The sequence below is a fragment of the Antechinus flavipes genome, chromosome 3 (assembly GCF_016432865.1).
Source record: "Antechinus flavipes isolate AdamAnt ecotype Samford, QLD, Australia chromosome 3, AdamAnt_v2, whole genome shotgun sequence".
Classification (NCBI taxonomy): domain Eukaryota; kingdom Metazoa; phylum Chordata; class Mammalia; order Dasyuromorphia; family Dasyuridae; genus Antechinus; species Antechinus flavipes.
Genome location: NC_067400.1, coordinates 507,328,057 through 507,347,501, shown reverse-complemented (window position 1 = coordinate 507,347,501; position 19,445 = coordinate 507,328,057). Strand labels below are relative to the sequence as shown.

General features: G+C 37.8%; 1 protein-coding gene across 1 annotated transcript in view; it reads left to right on the top strand.

Annotated features, from left to right (window-relative positions):
• Positions 1-19,013, top strand: part of ALG9 (ALG9 alpha-1,2-mannosyltransferase) — a 131,934-nt gene extending 112,921 nt beyond the window's left edge. Inside the window, exon 15 of the mRNA XM_051986963.1 lies at positions 13,833-19,013. Within this exon, the coding sequence (XP_051842923.1) occupies positions 13,833-13,956 (124 nt within the window). The 3' untranslated portion in view covers positions 13,957-19,013. The remainder of the gene's footprint in view (positions 1-13,832) is intronic.
• The last annotated feature ends 432 nt before the right edge of the window (positions 19,014-19,445 follow it).

The following is a 19,445-nucleotide window of genomic DNA, read 5'->3' as shown; positions in this document are numbered from 1 at the left end:
GATCAACAAAACACTTTATATTTGATTTTGGAGGTAATAGAGTCATTAGAGCTTATTGAAGAAGTGTATGTGATCTGCTTAGACCTATCTTGAGGAAAGTGCTGGTAGCTGAGTAAAAGATGAATTGGAGTAGATAAAAACTTGAGGCAAGGAGATTATTTAGGAGGCTGTTCATTATTCAGGTGAGAAGTAATAAGAAACTGAATGTGAAGCATAACTGTGTGAGTAGAGAGATGGGAACATGTGTAAGAGATGTTATAGAAGAGGAAACGGTTAAATTGGACACCAGGATTTCAGACCTTGGTGACTAGGAAGATAGATGTTTTGACAATAACAGAAAAGTTCACAAAAGGGGACGACTTGGTGGAAAAGGAAATGAATCCTGTTTTGAACATGCCGAGTTGGAACTTTGTCTGAAAAATATCTGACAAGAAGTTGATGATGAACTACAGCTCAGGTGAGAGAACAGGACTTGATAATTAGGTCCAATGATTATACAACCCAAGAGGCTGAGAAGCAGCAGTCGAAGAAATAGGAGGAGGTCCAAAGAAAGCAAAGTCTCCAAAATCCAAAAAATATCCAGAAGGACAAGGCAGTCAGCCACATCAGATGTTACTGAAGGATGTGCATGGAAAAAAGGCCGTTAGATTTGACAAACAGGCAATCATAACTTTGGAGAGAACAGTTTCATTTGATTGATGAAGTTAGATTCAAAAGAGAATGAGAGATGAAATGGAGGTTTTGATGGTAGATGGCTTTTTCAAGGAATTTTGCTAAGAGAAGGAAAGCTGTATAGCTAAAGGGGATGATAGGATATAATGAAGATTTTTTAAAGAATGGATGAGTCGTTTGGAGATTGTGGGAAGACAGTAGTTTTTTTAAGTCTGTGAGAGTCCAAATCTCTCTCAAATGCTCTAGAAAAGATATAAAAATGTAGATATTTCAAAAAGAAAAAGAAGTATTGCCTGTAAACTCCACCTTAGCTTAGAGATACATGGAAAGACAATTAGAATCTCTAAAAACTCTGAAATAGTTCAGAGGTACGTAGATTGAAAGCACAAGAAAAGCAGCCACAGGGAACCTGGAGTAGGGAGGAATACTCTGAAATGAGCCCAGTGATGCCCAAGAGGGTAGTAGCAAATCAGTTCAAGAATTGCCTTGGAGCCCAGACTAAAACAAAAATAGGCAGCCCAGAGTTCTGTGGCAAGAGAGAGAGTCTGGGCAGAACACAGTGTCCAGGAGCCTCTTGTCTGGAGCCCAGTGAGCGGTGGCCCTAAAGTCCAGCATTAGAGGGATCCAGGCGGAGCTCAACTCAAGGTTGGCCCAGAACTCCCTAATAATTAGTAAACCCTACATGAAGAGAAAAGGGAAGAAGAAGAAGAAGGACCATGTCTAGCTTAGGGAGGAGGAGAACTATGAGCTGTTTGTCAGTGAGAAAATGGCCCTGGGCATACCCCAGTGATTAGGGGTGGCTCTGGCAGACCCCACAGCAAGAAGAGAGAAAAGTTGCTTGGAACCTTGGCCCATAGATGAGGGATCCTGAGCAGCATCCAGGAAACCTTAGCCTAACTGTGCACATAGGCAGCCTTGACTTGGACTAGAGTAGGACACAAGTTCCAACAATTCCTACAGAAGGAGGATCCCAGATTTGGATATTTCAATTAGGACCAGGCATCTAATTGAGGAGTACAGTAGAGCTTTATTCAACCTGGACAATGAGGCTGCTAAGTTGAGTAGATTAAGAAAAATACTAAATACTATTAGAAAAAATACCTTGTCTTAAATAAGTCCCAGGATAGAAACCTTAGGCAAAGAGCAACTTCCCAAGAAGTTCAAGTGGAATCTGAGAGAGAAAAAAAATGTCCTGACCACAAGGATTATGAAAAGAAGAAATGAAATGTGATAAATAGGATATCTAGGGAGAAAAGAATAGCAAGGAGAATTGATACCTTGGATATATGAAAACAAAACCAAAAACTGAGGGGGGAAAAAAACCAGAAGAAAATAAACAAACTTCCTGGAAAATAGTTTAAGGAGAGATAATCTAAGAATGGTTGAATTATATGAAAATCCAAACCAATGGAAAGCCTGAAAACTATATTCCTATAAATTACAAATAAAAACTGCCTACAACTATTAAACTACAAACAACCAGAGGACACAATGAAAATTGAACATACTAGTCACCTGTGGAAAGAAACCCTGTTCATGTTAGCCAAAATTATAAATTATTAATTAGCCATGTCAAAGAAGAAATATTACAAGCAACCAGAAAGAGTTCAAGTACCAAGGAGCCACAGTGTGGCTTACAGATGAATACTCGACAGCTGCCACTTTAAAAAGGAAGAAACACTATTCCAATAAGCCAACAGATAAATATTTACAATCAAAAACAGTCTGTCTGGAAAAAAATAATCCTGTGAGGGGAAAGGGGAAGAAGTGAGGAATAGATCTTTGATGAAATAGGAATTTCCAAGCATTCTTGATGAAAAGGCCAGAACTGATTATACATTTTAAAAGGAACCAAAATAAACATAGAAAGTTACACGTGTTGGCTCTCTTCAACAATGAGATGAACCAAAATCAGTTCCATTTGCTCAATAATGAATAGAACCAGCTACACCCAGCGAAAGAACTCTGGGAAATAAGTGTGAACCACTACATAGCATTTCCAATCCCTCTGTTTTTGTCCGCCTGCATTTTTGATTTCCTTCTCAGGTTAATTTTACATTATTTCAAAGTCCGATTCTTCTCATACAGCAAAATAACTGTATGGATATGTATATATATATTGTATTTAACATATTCTTTAATATATTTAACATGTATTGGTCTACCTGCCATCTGGGGGAGGGGGTGGAGGGAAGGAAGGAAAAAGTTGGAACAGAAGGTTTTGCAATTGTCAATGGTGGAAAAATTACCCATGCATATATCTTGTAAATAAAAAGCTATAATTTAAAAAAAAAAGTTACATGTGTTTAATTAAAAGGGAATGAGTAGATAGATTGTTTACATACTAATAGAGAGAAAATAGAATTGTATTCAAAACCATAATGTCTTTAAGGGCCATAGAGAACAGTGAATATGATACAGAGATGGATACAGTTGTAGGTGAATTTGTTCTGTTTTGATGGTCTCTGAAGAAATCAGAAATGAGAAGGATAAGAGACTATGATGGGTAAGAAAGGAAGAGGAATGGTGGTATGTAGGTGCATGAGATTACTTAAACATAGAAGGTTTGGACAAAATGAACATTCGTGAACCTCAACTTCATCTGAAACAGATAAAGGAAGACTGAATACAACTGCATGTAGAAAAATATCTATTTAAAGATCATGGAATATAAATACATTAAATTCAGAGGGGAAATAAGGGTGTCATCCTTGACTTTCCATTCTCACTTCTACTATCCAATCTGTGGCCAATGCCTGTCTTATAACATCTTTCATATGGACCTCCTTCTCTTCTCTTACATTACCCTCACAGTGGTTTCTTTAGGCATTAGCTCATATCTAGACTATTCCAATAGCCTACCAATGAGTCTTCCTGCCTCAAGGCTTTCCTCACTCCAGGCCATCCTTCACTCAACTGACAAAGTAATCTTTCTAAAGTGAGCATGTCTCCCTTCTAATTCAGTTCTAAAGTTCAGTGACTATCACCTTTAAGATCAAATATAAAATCATCTTACATTCATTCAAAGCCCTTCAAAACCTACTTCCCCCCACACTTATATACTTGCAGTAGGTGCTGAAAAGGCTTTTTGACAAAAATCAGCATATATTTTGATTTAAAACATTAGAAAGTATGTGAATAAATTGATCCTTTCTTAATATATATATATTTAAATCTAGGACCAAGAGCAAACATATATAATGGATAAAAATTTAAGGCCTAATTCGATCAAGGGTAAAAGCAATTATGCCCGTTTAACCACTACTGTTTAATGTAGTGCTAGAAATGCTAGCTACAACAATAAGACAAGAAAGGGAAACTAAGGGAAAAAAAGGGAACAAAATGGTCACTTGTTGCAGTTGATATGATGATAAAAGGTAGCTTGAACACACAATGAATAGAGTATTAGACCTGGAGTCAGGAAGTACTGAGTTTAAATCTAGTTTCAATCACTTACTGGTTATATAAATCTAGGCAAGTCACTTCACTCAGTTTCCTCATTGTTAAATGAGGATAATAATAATAGAACTTACTTCCCAAGAGTATTATGATAATAAAATGAGATAATAATTTAAAGCATTTTGCAAATCATAAGGTATTATAGGAATTCTTCCCATTTTTTAAAATGTGTATTTTCCTACAAAATCCTAAAGAGTCACCTAAAATTAATTGAAGCAATATAGTCATCAGAGTTGCAGGACTTCTTTTATAAAAATCCACACAAATAATCATTGTTCTTGTAAAATACTAACAAAACTTGGCAGGAAGAGCTAGAAAGACATTTGAGAATTATAGAAATTTATCCATAAAATCTGTTTGCAAAAGCAAATCTAGATCTGAATAACTGGAGAAATATCATTTGCTTATGAACAGGTCTAGACAATACAATTAATTACCTTAATGAATTTATGTATCATCCATGTAAGTATTACTCTGTAGAATTAGAAAAAATTAGCAACATAATTCACATAGAGGAACAAAAAATCAAAAATATCAAGGGTAATAATGAAAAAGTGGGAGGGAAAGGTACCTATCAGTAGAAGATCTCAAATTACATTACAAAGCAGTAATCATGAAATGATTTCCTACCAGTCAAAGAGGCGACAGTTAGTAGAACAGATGGGGCATATAACATATAGAAACAAACATACAGAGTAGCATAATATTTGATAAAACCTAAGCCACCAATTGCTGGAGTAAATACTCAGTTATTGAGAAAATGCTTGGAAAACTAGATAGCTATTTGGCAAAGATTCATTACAGACCAACATGTTAAGATAAACTCCAAATGAATGCATAACTTAGAAATTAAAGATTTTATCATTAGAGGAGCAAAGAAATAATTATCATTCACATCTATGGATCAGAGAGGACTTAGGTACAAAAAAAGGGGACAAAGAGGATCAAAGAAGATAAAATGGACAATTTTGATTTATGTAAATTTTGAAAGTTTTTACAGAAATAAATTTAGTGTACCTAAAATTAGAAGGGAAATAAAATACCTGGGAAAAATATTTAAAGTAAATTTCTCTGAGAAAGGTCTTAAATTCAAGATATTTAAGGAACTTATTTATACTTATATGACTAAGCCATTTCCCAATAGGTAGAGAGAGGAAACCCAAGTAATCAAAAACATATGAAAAATTGCCCCAAATCACTAATTTTTGTTATTGTTCAGTCATTTCAGTTATGTGTAACATTTTGCGACCCATTGGAGTTTTCTTGGCCAAGATACTAGAGTGGTTTGCCATTTTCTTCTCCAGCTCATTTTACAGATGAGGAAACTGACTTGCCCAGGGTCATACAGCTAGAAAGTATCTAAATCTGGGGCTTCTTCATGGCTCCAGATGCAGCACTCTATCCATTCTATCATCTGATGCAAATCATTAATAGAGAAATGCAAATTGGAACAACTCTAGGGTTCTGCCTCATATTCATCTTTTAAACTTCATTTTAAATACAGAATGAAGTGAGTAGAACTAGGAACAGATATTATAATAATGAACAATGTAGGGAGAAATAATTTGAAACATTCAATAAAAGGATCAATTATGGTTCCAAAGGGTCAGTGATTTAGAATGCTACTTGCCTCCAGTTTTAAAAATGTATGTTGAAATTTCCCAGAATAAGAGAAGTTGGGATAGAGGGTAAGACTGTGAGCCAGACACTAACTCATTGCGAAAGGAAAAGGAAAAATAATGTCCTTAAGGAGAGGAGGATCAGTAGGTAACTAACCTTTACTGGAATCTGGATTGGGTGCAAGAGAAAGGAAAAATACCTAAAATAAGGTACCTAAAATTACAGTGATAATGAAACATAGGAGCAAGATAATGATACTGTGAGGGAGGTAGGATATGAATTGGGCATCTAAAGAGGAAATTCAGATATCAGGATCTTGTTGATAGAGCGGTTTGGATGGTTGGTCTGAGGTCTGACTACCCTTGTGTGTTGCCAAAGACAAATGAAACTGGTAGTATTAGGAGTTGAGGAAGTTCACATATAACATATATAACATGGAAATATAATCAATGACTTTATTAGAGTGACCAGGAGCCCATCGAGAAGCCACCTAATAGGTTGAAGCAGGTCTTCCCCAGAGTTGAATTACACTTTAGAAAGGGTTTTAGAAAAGAGCAACTCATCTACCTATAAAGAGACCACTAGAAAAAATGAACTTGTGCCTGGGCAAGACTCCTAGCCTATCTTTCTTTCTTGAATGCCCTTGGGTAGAAGGTTCCTCATATACAGTCTGGAAAACAGTTGCTAGAAGTAGGGATGGGGTCCCTAACTGAAGAACCCATGCTCTAACCAGGAAAAATGGTCCAAAGGGAAAAGACCTTATGTCTCCCACTCTTGCCTTCTGCTAGGATGACAAACCTGGGAGCAAAGGCTTTAGTAGAAAAGAGCATATCCAGGTCAGAGCCAGAGCATAGACTTGGTAGAGGTTTACAGTTGTCCTTTGAAAAGCAATGTGAAGGGCAGCTAGGCACAGTGGACAGAGCACCAGCCCTGAAGTCAGGAGGACTTGAGTTCAAATCTGGCCTCAGACACTTAACACTTCCTGGCTGTGTGACCCTGGGCAAGTCACTTAACCCCAATTGTCTCAGCAGAAAAAAAAAAGAAAAGCAAATGTGAGGAGTTTTCCATAGGCAGCTTGTCCAACAGAAGTGTCATGGCTTGGTGCTGAATGTCCTCCCCAGCCCAGCTTTGCACTGATCAGCCCATCCACTGAGATTTACGTAGGAGGAGTGAGGGCAGCCAGGCACACTGGATAGAATGCTAGACCTGGGAGAAGAGGATGGGAGTTCACATCCAGCCTGTGATTCATGTCTGTTGTGTGAATCTAGCAAGTCACTTCACTTGTTCAACTCTGTGCCCTCTTCTGTAAAATGAAGATAATAATGGCTCCTACCTTCCAGAGTCATTGGAAGGATGAAATGAAATCCCTGTGAAGTCCTTTGCAAACCTTAAAGCACTGTGTAAATGCGAGTCTTTGTCATTATCGTCATTATAGAGTGACTTCTCTGTCACTTCAATACTGGTGCGCCCTGCCATGAACTTCCCTGCCCTCTCCTGATAAAAGCCAGCTTACTGAGGCCCTTTCCGTTCAGGATTGTGAGTTGCTGTGGCTCTGTGTGTTGCCTAAAGGTGTCTGTGGGGAAAGGGCTTTGGATCTGCTATTCTTGCCATGTGATTTGAGTGAATACCCTTGCCAAGAACTCAGTGTTCTGGTGACCATCAGAGAGAAGCAAAGCAGCTAGCACCTCTGAGGGAAGGGCTCGGCCTAGTCAGCCCCAGGGCTCCCTGGGAGCACCCAACCTGCCGACAATGTCTGTTTGAGCTGGAAGAGTGAGCCCAAAGAGGGTTCTAAGTCAGAGTAAGACTTCATAAGATTTATACTCAAGACTCCAGTAGAATTTTGGCTCTGCTACTTACTGCTGCAGTGACCTTTGGCTACAGTGACTAGACAGCCACTCCCAGTAAGTGGTCTCATCTTGGCCTGGGGGCAGGGACAGCATTGAGGGAATCTCATCAATTGAAACTTCTGTCTCAGATTTCCTCATAAAAACAGCAAGTTGGGGCTCAATCCTTGCAGAGGACCTAATATGCCATGCCAAGGAAACTCTCTCTTCCTGGCATAGCAGCCTCTGCCTGCTGGAATAATATTCTCTTTCAGTGTTACCCTCTCTTTATCTCCCTCACCTATTTCCCTAACGAGACTTTATATTTCTCTGTTGGGATTTCTCTATTAGAAACGTTACTTCTTTGCCAGGACTCCTCCACTAAGGAATTCAGCCTTTCTATTCATGCATAGCAAAGACTGACTTCCAAATGCCTATAATAAACTTATTTTTATAAGTCTAGCTTTTCGGGTTCATAAATTCCTTTACAAAGGATCTCTGCACCACCAGAAAAGGGGTTCTCACAACTTCCTACTCATGTGTTGAAAACCAAGTGTAATTTAGGGGAGTGAAACCTCCTCATTTGGTTCCCTGAACCCTGATCTGCCACTAATCTCATTATTTAACTCCCTGACCACCAAGGACCCTAATCTCATAATTTTGGTTCCCTGAATCTAATCTAATCATTATTATCCTCATTTTATAGTTGAAGTAACTTGAGGCTGACATAGGTTAAGTGACTTGGCTAGAGTTATACAGCTAGTGAGTTTCTGAGGCTGAATTTGATCTTGGGTCTTTTTTTTTCTTCTTTGATTTTAGATCTTTTTAATTCTTATGTTTAGCACTCTATCCACTGTACCTTAAGAGGCACTCCCCCAGATTTCCCTGATGATATTTGTGATCAGACCCAGCTCTTTTTGAGACTCCCAAGTTTATTGGCAAAGGACTTTGGGGTAGATTGTGGCATAAGACCTGAATGAAGATGGTGGACCACTTTTTCCAAACTTAGGAATACTCTCAGAATTCAGTTTGTGTTTAGATTTATGAATTATAAGTGGAATGAACATAGTCCCTTCAAAAAGCTGCATTAGCAAAAAGTTGCTTGAGGAAAACTGGCCATGGATTTAGATTTTAGGCTCACAGAGGATATTAAATGTTGGAAGAATAAATTAAAAATTAAAAATAACCAGAAAAACTCTTCTCTAAATGTGTTAGATTTGTTTCCTTTTGAAAGTGAAAAATGGACTTACCAGATCTATTCGAGCCTGCTGAACTGGAGACTTCGGGGAATGGCAGACAGTCTTCCATTGACGTCAGCAAGAGCAGATTTAAATCTCCACAGCAGAATGCTTCCCAACCCTGATAAATGGGTCGGGTAATTGAATTAGAAAACATTCTGAGCCATCAGCTAATTATGCTGTTTAGGCAACTGCTTTGTCCAAGTTTGTTTCATCTTCCATCCATTCACTGCATGAATGACTCTCTCAAGGGGAGGATCTATGTCCCAGCTCTCATGAGAGGGGGCTGAATTTCATATCTCTTTAGGCTGGGCTGCCTAACACACAATTGTAGTTTGGCTTTTATGTTATAAAATTATGAGATGTGAGGACCATTGAGTGCATTAGTTTTATAGGTATTTGTTTTATACTTTTTAATTCGTGAAGGAATATGTGTACAACTTTGTGTATGTGTACACATACTTATATTATAAACTTGCTATTCTAGCAGCCAGACCCTTATCTCCTCAGGAAGGCAAATAACAAATTTGATTTCCCTTCTTTCACAATAACCCTAGCACTCATCAGAAATTGAAAAGGTCAAAGTCTTTAGTTAGCATATGAAAGCTACTGGTTAGAAAGATTCGCAGAAAGGCAGCTGCAGTGTTAAAGATGAAGAATTCAGATGAATTTGTTCTTTATTTAAAAAAAAAAAAAAAAAAAAAGCAAAACAAACAAAAACCCCCAACACAGAATCTCATTCCAATCCAGAGATGGGAATGGAGCTAAGCATACTTAAGTGTTTTTCTCATCCATCGTCTGGTGAAAATCGATAATTTTGTGTGCTAAAAGAGAGACTGTGTTGATCTACTGTGGGTCACTAGTAGAAGTTGCAGGGAAAAAGCAACACAAAGTTGGTTTACCAGTCTTCATTCACATCTAAGATTGGAGAACAAATAGACATCTTCTGGACTCTTCCTTGAATTCCCCCCTCACTTCTATCTTTGTCTTTTATATAACCTCATGTTTGGATCTTAGAAGTTTCTTTTCCCTTTCCTTATGGAGTACAATGCCAGAGGCTAAATCTTTTGTCTACTGGTGGTGGAGGAGTTAATAGTGAGGATTAGTTTCTTCCTTGAGTAAATAGATCCAGATGAAAAAGACCTGATCCTATTCTCTCTAGTGCAAGGTAGTGATATGTCTAAATCCGAACCAAATTCTGTCCTCAGTGGGCTAGCTTCTTAGCCTAGGCTGCCTGCTCAGAAGGATCGAGAAGCATTTGCCTAGCCACTTGTCATTTACTGCCAAGAACAAAAGCTATAACTCATTCTCATTGCCTATTTTTCTTGCTGTTGGTATGGCCATCTGGATATAGCATGTAACAGCCTTTCTATCCACTAAAGTCTTGTATGCTTTTAGAACTACCTATTTATTCATCAAAGTAATAATGAGAGTAGTTTTTATTTTGCCCATAGAATTAAGTCTAAATTACTGAGCCTTACTGAGTCTCACAGTCAAGCCTTTCCACAATTTAGTCCCTACTTTTCTCCAATCCAAATTGGGGTTTATTAAAAAAAAATTTTTTTTTTTAATAAGCAAGTACTAATTCTTCCTTCCTCCCACCTTTCACTCACCCATCCACTTTGGGGGAAAAACACCATTTCATCATATAAGCATAGTCAAACAAAACAAATTCCCACATTAGCCATATTTAAAAGGATATTTCTCCTGCATATTAGTCTGTTATGTTTTATAATTCCTTACAAAGAACAAGATTGTCTAAAAGTCTAAATTATCAAGAAAGGGCTGACCTTCATTGGTAGAGGGAGTTTCTTCACCCAGAATTTCCCTATACTAGTGAAATTGATGCAGAGCTATACCTCAACAAAATCACAAACTCCTATCCCTGTATGTAAGATCCTGGGGTAGGCACTGGGGAATGGAGACAAAATGAAAAGCAGACCCTGCCTCTCCTCAGTCTTATGCCCTTTCTGCCTCTCCAAATAGCTCATGGGAACTTTCCACTCACACTGATGTATACTCATTGTTCCTGGAATACATCATATACATTCTTTCCTCATGCTTTTGGTCATGCTGTTCTTCCCACGTGGAATGTCTCACTCTCCCCCGCCCACTTTCCTCCTTGTTCCTGTTGGAAGCTTCCTTCTCCTCCTCCTTCTCTTCCTCTGTGAAGGTCTTAATGATCACTTCTGAAATCCGTAATAGTCATTTGGTACCTGGTTGATATCTGCTATTTTATATTATGTACATATGCAGGCCTCTCAAATAGATTATTATTATTTTGGACAGTTTGTATGATTGAACTATTAGGGGCCCTGAAAAGTGCAACTTTCTTGGAAAAGAAAAAAGATAAAGATTAGATGACTTATTCGGAGTCCTAGAAATAAGTGGCACAGCCAAAATTTGAACATAGATCCTCTGACATCATTTCTTATATCTCTTTGTTATCCCCTTGACCTTGAAAAGTGCCTTCTACCTAATAAATATTTGTTCATATTATATCTTATAAAGTACACAATATAATCTTTTGAAATTATTTCTTTGATCATTGTAAGCCTGATCTCTTCCTATTCTGATAAGTTGATCAGGATAAGGTACTAATTATATTTTGTGTTTTGTGGAGAATGACATTTCATTAAAATGCCCAGTTTTAGTCATGTGCACTACACTTGGACTTTTAGGTATTTACACTGGCTTACTTTCTACCATTTTGACCTTCCCCTGAGCCACGTAGCACAGATAGAACAGATAATTTCTAGACAAACAAAAGCACTTCCTCTTCTTGATCACCTTGGTTTTGATCTTCCAAGCTTAAAGCCCATCTTTATAAGAGCTCAACTTTTTCTTGCCTTTTTCTCTTCAGAGCCAGTTTTCTCTGTTAAAGCCTCTAAGCTGCTGATTGTTGAAGTGCAGTTCTGATTGAGTGGAGAGCGCTGCCAGCTCTCAAACTGGGAAGTGTGTGAGCCAAACCTGATAGTATTGTGTTTGGGCATTGCAGTTGGCTGCCAGACTTGAGGGTTATGATGCCAATGCAAACACCACACTTGCATTTATTCGATTGAGATTTGAAGGAAGCATAGGTAATGGAACATCCCTCATCCATCCCTTTCATTATAAGCCAGAAAATGCTGTTCCCTAATTTGGTTATTCTCAGAAATGATTGCTACAGGAAACAGTGGCTAATGTAGAAGATGGTATAGTATTTTTTTTTTTAACTTATTAATAGAAGTTATCCCTTTGGCGTATTCCCACTCTTTAAAAACTCATTAGAAATTCAGTTTGCAAGTTTTCTTTATATTTTAGGAATTCAATTTAGCTTAAGTATTATTACATTTGAGAGTGGGTCTCCTCATCTTACCCAGACCAGAAATGCAACAGATACTCATGGGCCCAGTCCCAGAGCTGATCAACATGAGAGCTTTGACCTGCTCTTTTTCCAATCTGGAATATGTTATCACACTTAGGGACTCACCATATTGTCCTGGATTTAAATTAGACATCTGGTAGACTTAGCATATTGTAATCCCGATTTCCTGTGCTCAGTCTACCAGCTTTAGCCTTCCCAGTAGGGCTTATAGACATGTACCAACTAGCCTGACCAATTTGGCTCAAATAAAATAAATATTAAGTATCTGCTATGTGCAAGTTGAAAAGCATTGCAATATATTAGGTAAAGGACTGATCTTGGAGTTATAAAGACCTGGGTTCAAGTCCTGATTCAGACACACTGGCTGCATGATTCTGAGCAAGTCACTTAATTTCTCAGTACTCTAGGTCAGTGGTCTCCAAGCTTTTAAAATCACTGACCCCATCATTTTTTCATGTATAATTTTGTGCATTAGAAAACTCATACAAAATTAGAAATTTTATAAGAATGAGAAAGTTGATAGAATATCTGACTTGAGTCAGTAGTTTGCCACAGGAGTTTATTAATTAAAAAGTGATATGGTCAGATCTGTGCATTAGAAAAATCATTTTGACAGCTGAGAAGAGAAGAGAGACTTGAGTGAGGTAGGGAAAATAATTAGGAGGCTGTTGCAAATATGTGGAGGTGATTAAAGACTTCAGTTTAGTCCTGTATTCCAAAGCATCCTACAGAATTTACCACACAGGTGTCTTTAATTCCTGAAGAAAGTAAGAGTCAGAGGCTATGCCAAACGAGGGCTGGACATCTGCAGTTTCTTTTTGCTTTAACCAAACAATACCATGAAGTTCTATTAAGAACTTTATTATGAACCTTTTCCATTGATCTAGGATTTGTGTGGGACAACCTAGTACACAATTAATGTAGACTCATCAAGGCTGTTTGGAAGGAGGTGACGAGACTCCTTGATGTCATTGGTTTTTTGAATTGGTAGTTAAAGTGATATTGATTAGGTCATTTAACACATCTTGTTGGGTAACAAATTTCTCTGTTCTGCTTTGGGTAGGCATTCTTGACCATAGGTCTCTGTCTTGTTTTGTTTCATAAAAGCACAAGATGATTGTTTCAGGATAAAATACAAACTCCTTTGCAACATGAAAGCCCTCCACGCTATGGCTCTGGCCTACCTTCTTCCGTATTCCTCCTTTTCATAGCTCTGGTCCAGCCATACTCTCTGTTACCTGTAACACTCCATCTCCATTCTCACCAGCTGTGGCTGAAGCTGTCTCCTATGCCTGAATTGATTCCTTTTTCTTTTCCACCCTTTGGAATTCCCCTCACTTTCTCCAAAGTGAAGCTTGAGAGCCAGTTACAGGAGACATTTCCTGATCCCTGCAGTCATCAGTGCCTTCCATTATCCATATGACTTCTTCTTTTGTATATGTTTTTATATATACATCTATCTTTTTCTCCTTGAAGATAAGGACTGTTTTCATTTTTATCTTTTTAGACCTGGCACATAGTAGATGCTTAATAATGGTTTATTGATTTCTTTCCCAATAATCATCTTGGATACCATTGTGAAAAAAAAATTGTAACTTCTGGTAACTCTATTAAATAATAAAATTCTCATTTTTTCTCCTTTTAATTTTTCAGATCTTCAAAACTACTACGTGCATTCTATGTTCCTTTCCTGTCAGAAAAGCATACAGTGTATGTAAATTACACCATCCTCAAACCCCGGAAAGGAAAGCAAGCCAGGAAGAAGATTGGGGGTTAGCAGCACACCTGTGGTCCCAAAGAACTAGCCAGTGCTACAGACCAGTGGCTCCATGGGCATCGTTTTCTCCAATCGTCATTTGTAACATTCACAATAAAGATTTTCCAACAAGAATACTGGAATCCAGGTGCCTCAGGCTATTCAAAGTTAATTCCATACTCTCAGTGTATCTCTGCTCTGCTTCTAGAGCTGTGTGAACTGGAGCAACATGGGTTATGGCAGTGAAAGACTCCTCCAACAAAACCTGTAAACATTATTTTCTTCGGTTCAGTTATTTATGAGACTGAAAAAAGAACAGAGCAACTATCAGGAAGATTTGAAAAGTTGGACTGGCTCTATTTAGCAGTTCTCTTCTCCTCCAGCTAAGCACCAGAGAAATATTCAGCAACTCTGCTGTGTGCTTGGCATCTCCTAGCACCCTTCCTTCTCAGCAGTGGAATTTGAACAACCAAACACCTCTCCACATGTCTTTGTTCCCCCCAGCAAAACCAAACTTCTCTTAAATCCTTTACAAGACCAGGATGTCTGTCCTAGAAATGTAGCTCAGGAAGGAGGCAAATTTTTGTGGAACTATGACCTAATTGTTATTCTTTTGTAATTACTCATAATTTTCGGTTTTTATTTTCTTTTTAAAGTGTGAATTTATGGAATTTATATAAGTTGAAGCAGCATACATTCCCTAAAATGCTAAGTGAATGGGGAATATTTGGGGGAAAGTGCCTACTTTTAATTCTCTGGATGATGTCATTGTTTTAAGAAATGTATTTTATAGAATACTTAGCAGCCTCTGGAGAAAGTAATTGAGAGATAAAGTTTCTAGTAGTCTCTGAAAGGAAAAAGTATATAATTGAAGAGAGCATGGCGGGGACAGAGAATGGGGAGCACGGAGGTGAGAGTTGAATCTTCAGAACATCTCTAGCAATTCCATTGGGAAGCAAATCCTTCTAGGTACTTTGGTGATACAGCAAGTGCCTGTGTGGCACTCAGAAAAGCAGAGCTGGAAAATCAGAAAGAGCCAGATGAGCAGTCAGGATGATTCTCAATCCAGTTAAAGACTTAGATAGGAGGAGATTCAAATGAATGCTGGAACTTTCCATTTTAAGGAGGTGATTTTATTTGGATAAGAGTTTGGGTGTAGCTGCCCATGACTCAGACTATTGGGTCAAAGCTATTGCTTCCCTGCTATATTCATGGTGTGTGGGAGTATCTGTTTTGGTATTGTTTGGGCAGCTCCCTCACTTGCTGTGGACTCCCCAGTCTCTGGAGAACAAAAAGTACATTGTTGAGTCAGATTTCTCTGCTGGGCCCCACTAGGGTCAACGGCAGTACTGTTCCTAAACATTTATGTTTAAATAAGGTGCCAAAAAATTTTTTTTTAAAGAATGATAGCTTCTGATATCTACAAATTTCTGATTTTCTGAAATTTTCATTCCACATTGTAGACATAAAATTACTTCTCATCCAGACCAAATCTAAGAAAGAAAAAGAGAACTGATGAGAAATGATTGGTTGCTTACTTTAGAGCAGAAGCATTAAGAAACAGTGGGTCTAGACAAAGAACAGACAAAATGTGCAAGTGACAATTAAAGGTTTGGCACGTGGGTTCCCTTTAGGTGCTTCTGAGTCTTCTGACTTTAGATTTTTTTTGCTCATGTTGACACCTTACCTGTCTGGCCAAGAGCTAAAAACATCAGGACCTTGAGGCAAGGTCTCTGCCTTCTGCCAACATTACTAAAAAGGTTAATGGATTGGGCACTGATGGATACCACTAAGATAGAGGCAGGGTAGACCTTGCAATATTTATGTCACTGCAGATTTAAGCATTTGCTAGTAATTTAAGCAGTTCAGAATGAAAAATTAAATTGAAACAAGCACAAACATATATTGATGTTTCATCTTGGCCAAGAAATAACCCTTGATTCTCAAAAGTCACGCTCATGTGGCCAAATTCCTGAAGGAACTCCTAGCTAACATAGTCCTAACAGCTGACTGTGCATCATCTGAAAACTGGGTTTGCTAAATTGAGGGGAACTTATCAAAACAGGTCACAAGGAGATGGATTTGGGGGGCCATATTAATTTATAAAGATAATCTATTAAGGTATATAGAGTGATTTTAGTCTACATTGATGAAGTATAAAACACAAAAATCCAAGACATGCATCAAGAATATCAACTCTTTTCCCCCTCCTTTGATACTTCTTCATTTTTCCTTATATCAGTTCCCTACATCAGTGAAATCAACAAATATTCATTGAGCTGTATACAAGGTATAGTGCTACGGGTACTTGGTGTAAGAATATACAAAGAAATTTAAAACTGTTCTTGACTTGAAGAGCCTCTAATCTGATTGGGCTAAATAAATGAAAGATAAATGAAAGGCATTGATGTCTTTGTAACAGGTTTGTAGGAAGAAGGGAGAACCATGACAGAAGCCAGGGTGAGTAGTATTCCTCAAACAGTGCCAACATCCAACAGAATGTTGGCTGCCCTTCTGGAGTGACTGATCCATTTATGGTGATGACAAAAAAAACCTGCTTCTGCAGATTAGATATCTTTTATTGGGTATTATTGCAGTAGAGAGGACTGTTGGATGTAATTGAAGAGGAGAAGGCTTTTTGATTTTTTTTAATGTTTTTAGATCAGGGAGTACTAGATATGAGAAATTATTCCTAATGGATTAATTGCTCTTTGTACAAAAGCCCTTTGCCTGCCTAATTTTAACTTATGATATTGTGACTTAGAACAACATTGTCACCCCTATCTATCTTCAATGTCTATTTTATATCCAGTAGATTTAATCTGATGTGAAATCATTCACATAATTTATTTTTTTAAAATTTTGTTGATGCCTTTTGCTTTTACTATGTCATTTCTGTATATTCTCCTCAACTCTCCCATTCCCCCCTTTTTCTTTGAAACAAAAGAGTTCATCAGGACCAGCTGAGACTATGTTTGACAGTATATGCAACATTTTGTACTCATAATTTTCCACTTCTCCAAGGAAAATACAAGCTGCATTCCTTCATCTTTTTTCCAAAGTTAAGACTGATCATAACAATTATACCCTGGCCCTGTGACTTCCTCTAATTGAATGACACCTCCCAGAATTTCCATTTTAAGGAAAGTGCCCAGGCCAACCATGCCTTCATTCCTTTCTAGCTTCTACATCAGAGTCCATACTTCCCAGGGGGTATCTTCTCTCTACCCTTCCTCCTTCAGCCCCCTTTTATGTGTTGTCTTCTTTGATCAGACTGTAAACCCTTTGAGGGACTGTCTTTTCTTTTTGCTTGTGTTGGTATTTTCAGAACTTAGCATGGTGCGTGGCACATAGTAAGTGCTTAATAAGTTATTGTTGATTTGGTTTGACATTAATATTCAGCTTTATCTTGTTCTTTTATTTATGTAACTATAGTAATATAAACTATTTTTCTGGTTCTCCTTGTTTTGCGCCCTCCTCCCCCCCAACTGGTTCTTACAAATCTTTTTGTGCATCTCTGAATTCTTCATATTTTTCATTTCTTATGGTGCAATAACATTCCTTTATACTGAAATATCAAATGACTGTTGAACTATTCCCCAATAGATGGCTATTGACTTTGTTTTCGATTTTTTGCAACCACAGAAAGTTCTGTCATGAACATTTTGGCATACTGAGACTATTCAGTTCTGTATTTATTTTTCTTGGAATATTTGCCTGGGAGTGGCATCTCTTGATCATTTTTGTCAAATAATTCCAAATTGTTTTCCAGTACAGTTGAACCAATTTCACAATTCCGGCAACAATGTATTAGGGTTCCTGTCTTTACAAAGCCCCTTCCATGATTGGCATTTGCATATTATATTATCTTTACCAACTTGCAAGGAGTGAGATGAAACTTAAGAGTTATTTTAATTTTCATTTTCTTAGTGATTTGGAATAGCTTGGATTTCTGTTTTGAAGATTGTGTCCTCTTAGCATTATTAGTAAGAGAGATCATTTTAACCTTTTTGAATATTCACAGGTAATGAATATTCCCACCATACTTATGCTTAACTAAACACCACACTTAGAAGCAACACTTTCATTTTAAACCAAAGTGGTGTCACCTGAATTTAATTGTCATTTTTCCTAGATACAGAGACTTGGGAGAGGGATAAGTCTGAGTTCTACACGGTCCTCTTGATCATAGACTTTTTGCACTTGAAGAGCTGTTAAAGATGAACTATCCCAAATCTCTTATTTAATAGCAGAGAAAATTAAAATCAAATGAGGATCTAAGTGTCTTGCCAAAATCCCACACCTCAGCAGAGCTCAGGTTATGGTCCAAAACTTTAGCCATCCAAACTAGTACATTTTTCTTTATTTTACACTGCTCCTAGGGATGAAAGGACAAGTATCTTGAAAACAAGCACAACTTTAGGGGTGGGAGTAGGGGAGAGAAGAATAATTATTGGTAAGAAAGTTCCTCAGCTGTACATTTAATGCAAGTATAAGAAAGATGAGGATTTCTATGGGGCCTAAATATTCAGATTGGTATTAGGCAATTCCAACTCTCATATCATATTCTCATAATCATAGTTTGCTTCTTTTCCCAGCATGGGGGCTGGCGGGTGGGTAGTAGAAGAGAGAAAGAGAGAGAATGAGTTAAGTGTTTAATCTGACAATCCCTCTACTGACATGTTAAAAGTCCATGTGTTACTATATTCTTATGCTCTTCCATGGATGTCTTGAATAAATGGATTTAATGTTATGTGGTGAGTTCAAATAGACGTGTCTAGCTTTAATCTTTTGTACTAGACAGGCATCTTCTGTACAATATCACTGGATTTTAGAGGCCCCCTGGTATGTCAATGAATCTAAACAAGTTCTGGCTTTAATCTTCCCAATGTTTTAAACTGTGATTCACATTGCAAATGAAATCAGGAAGCAAGAGGAACAGTGTTGAAGCAAGGACATTATCCAGTGCTGCCCTCTCCCTGGGCCAGGTTGCTTTGTTGTTTCACATATCACTGTTTACATTGTATTCTTATTGTATTTACTGTGAAAAGAAAGTCAAATAAATCCTCTTGGTTTGATTTTTTTTTTTTTTTTAAGAAGGGAGATGCTTTCTGCTTGCTTTGCTTTTAGGCTTTCATTCCTTATTGCAAACTGACAGCTAAAGAAGACCATTCACCATCATATAGTGAATCATATGGTTCCAAAGAGCCAAGGAGCAAAAAATGGCTGTAAGGGTTCAGGGGGAAGCCCTTTAGAACTTCCATCAAAGGCTGGTTCATTTTAGCTGGAAAGAAACTAATGGCAGTAGTAGTGATGAGATCTAGATTTTGGGGTTCCCAGTAGGGAACCAAGTGATGAGATTAGATTCAGGGAACCAAAATGAGTTTAGGGTTCCTGGTGGTCAGGGAGGTTAGTGGCAGGTTAGGGGTTCAGGGAACCAAATGAAGAGATTTGGCTCCCCTAAATCCCTTTAGGATTTGGCGCATGGGTAGGGAATTTTGGTGGCACAG